At 36.4% G+C, this 2,866-nt stretch overlaps 1 protein-coding gene across 1 annotated transcript in view; it reads right to left on the bottom strand.

The window, feature by feature from the left end:
• Nucleotides 1-634: 634 nt before the first annotated feature.
• The window catches only part of LOC118740049 (hemocytin-like), a 27,447-nt gene continuing 25,215 nt past the window's right edge, over nt 635-2,866 (bottom strand). Inside the window, exons 2-4 of the mRNA XM_036471545.1 lie at nt 2,445-2,864; nt 2,129-2,385; nt 635-872 (exon numbers count right to left, since the gene is read on the bottom strand). Coding sequence (XP_036327438.1) covers nt 744-872; nt 2,129-2,385; nt 2,445-2,864 — 806 coding nt within the window. The 3' untranslated portion in view covers nt 635-743. The remainder of the gene's footprint in view (nt 873-2,128; nt 2,386-2,444; nt 2,865-2,866) is intronic.

Genomic DNA, 2,866 nt, shown 5'->3' with positions numbered 1-2,866 from the left:
TCTTTTTCATATTCATTCTTAAATACTTTGCTGAAAAAAATCTCTTAAGTAAGCTGCAGCTTTACTATACGCCTCTACAATTTAAGCTCCACTTGGAAGAGTTGAGCTTTTGGCCGACAACAAGACTCTTTGAATATTCATGAATTACTACAGAAGCATTAAAATAAATGCAAAATACATACATATAAACAGAATAGTCACTTCAAATCATTGCTTGTTGCAATTCATTTTACGACACTTCGATTACGTGGCAGACGCTGCAATAAATCTGCAAGCTCACAAAATGGCAAAGGCTTACGTACATACATATATAGCACCTGGATGCTGCCATTTGAATGCAAGTAGCTAATACCACTTAAGACCAAGAGCAAAGAGAGAAAGGCTGCTGGCACTCAGTTAGTAAATAACTGAGAAGTGTAGGTGGGTCTGCAGAGGTGATGAACTTTCACTGATTGCTTGCCAAACCAAGGGAAGAACGGCAGAAGAAGGCGCGGCCACGAACAGCACCACAACTCATAAATTATTAGCTGAGGTTATAAAATACAAAATGATGCCAAATAAAAAGTATTCAGCGCGCTCACATTACATTACTTAAGGTTGTCAAAAGTCGTTGAAAAAAAAAACGCAAACATATTTTCTATTTTTATATTCGAATGTTAATTGTATTTATTATAACTTAGCAACAAGTCCTAATTCTAAGTGTAGCTATCGTTCGTTGATCCGTGGACTTCTTCGTTGTAGCTTCAAAGCACTGATAGCTGGCCAGATAGAATTTTGGGTAAGGTTTGCATTCGCACATCAATTTTATCACCAATTTCATAGTCAGTGTTCTCAGCGCAAGGGCTACAACCGCAGCTTGCCGGGACGTCAACCTGTGAAAAGTAAAAAAGATGTAATTTTTGTTAGTCTTCGGCTGATTTTGGAATTTATTCTTAGTCTTATACTGAGGCGTAGTCTTAGTTTAGACTAACAGGGCAATTCTGGCAATTTTCTTTCAACTCACCACAGTCTTTCAAAAGCAAAACCCGTTCGCTATTTAGCAATCAGTTTTTTTAATAAAAAAAATCATACTTATATGTGTGCTTTTCGTTTTAAAACAATAAAAATTAATAAATAGAAGAAAATTAAATTAGAAACAGGAAAGAACTTATCAAAAAAGAAGGAAATAGTACTTAAAACTTAAATTAGGTAAAAAATATTTGTATTATAAAAAGACAAAAGAAACTAAAAATTAAATGAAATGAAAAATATATTTTTCTATTTAAAACAGCAAAATCAAAAAATTTAAAGCAAATGAAATATAAAAACCAAAAGAGTAACAAATTAAATTTAAAAAAGAAGAAATAAATAAAACGAATTTCCAAAAAAATTTAATTAAAAAAAACTGTTTTTCTTTCCTACATAATAAAACCTAACTGAAAAAATTAAAAAAAAAAAACAAATATATACAAATATATACTAATTATAAAAAATAAATAAGTTCCTAAAAATTTAATTGAATTAAAAAAATATATATTTGGCTTTTAAAAAAAATTTCTGAAAAATTAAATTGAAAAGGAAAAAAATTTTATTAAAAAAACAATAATTAAAAAAGTCCCTCTGCGCCAGGACTCGAACTCAGATGTCTCGCGAGTGGCGCGAGTTATATGATATACAAGTGCTTTCTCTCACAATAGCTTTTCACCACAAGTGGTGAATCAGAGAGCTTTTTTTATAAGACTTTTGTGATAGAATAACACAAGTCTTTCCAACTATCTTGCCATCTGTCTTTCATTTATCTTCCGAAAGATGTTGTACTATCTTAGCCAGAATTGTCCTGTTAGTCTCAGCCTCAGTCTTAGCCTAAGTCTTATTCTTAGCCTTAGTCTTAGTTTTAGTCTTAGCCTTAGCCTACTCTTAGTCTTAGTTTTGTCTTAGCCTTAGTCTTAGTTTTAGTTTTAGTCCTAGTCTTCGTCTTAGGCCTAGTCTTAGTTTTAGTCTTAGTGCTGACTTTAACCTTAGTCTTAATCTTAGTCTCAATAGTAGTCTTTCGCTTATTCTTAGCCTCAGCCTTGATCTTCTTCTTAGTCTTAGTCTTATTTAATCATAGTCACTGCGTTTCGTTTCATTTCGGGATCCCTGTACTTGCCTTTTTCTCTAGCTTGCTGCCATTCTCACAAATCAGTGGCACAGTTACTGCTTTCCAACTCTTAATACTGCAACAGTGGCAATGCTTCTCGTGCGTAGCCGAGTCTTTATTGTATTTCGAACCAGACGAACAAGCGCCCTCGCAGTCTGTGAAACCCTGTATGGGTGCTTTATTCACACACTTACCCACACCGGGCTGTACAATTTCTATTAGTTCTACTGTCAGCGGTTCAACCAAGCTGACCGGGAGGCAATTCTCTGTAAATTCAGCAAAATTAAATAACTTTCTTACCCTTACACTCTTTCACCCAACTTACTCTGGTCCTCGGCCGGAGGTTCACTCTTGCATAATTTACAGCAACCCCCTTCGGTGGTCACCAATAAGTGTGCCGGGCAGCCACTCACATCTGGGCACGTTTCTTGCGAAGAAGACACTATCAACACTTCACCTTTCCGCTGACAGCTGTAGATCGTGCAGTTATCGGCGCTCGTCCAGATGGCGTCCTCTTCGTACAGCTGATTGTCGAGCACACATTTCTCTTGCACACACTCGCCGCAACATTTGACCGCGGGCTGCTTATTCGCATAAGTAAAACCAGGCGGACAGAAAGTATCACAGGTCTCTGTCGTTGTTATGATTTGCGTGCTGCCGCTCGGTCCATATGTACACATCTCCTGCTTGCAAGGGTCCGTGGGATGTGGCCATTTTGCATTCAGTGCCTTAATGAACGTCTCGCCT

This window comes from Rhagoletis pomonella, unplaced genomic scaffold (genome assembly GCF_013731165.1).
Source record: "Rhagoletis pomonella isolate Grant_MI unplaced genomic scaffold, Rhpom_1.0 Rhpom_scaffold_00005, whole genome shotgun sequence".
Lineage (NCBI taxonomy): Eukaryota > Metazoa > Arthropoda > Insecta > Diptera > Tephritidae > Rhagoletis > Rhagoletis pomonella.
This window is presented reverse-complemented; position numbering and strand designations above follow the sequence as displayed.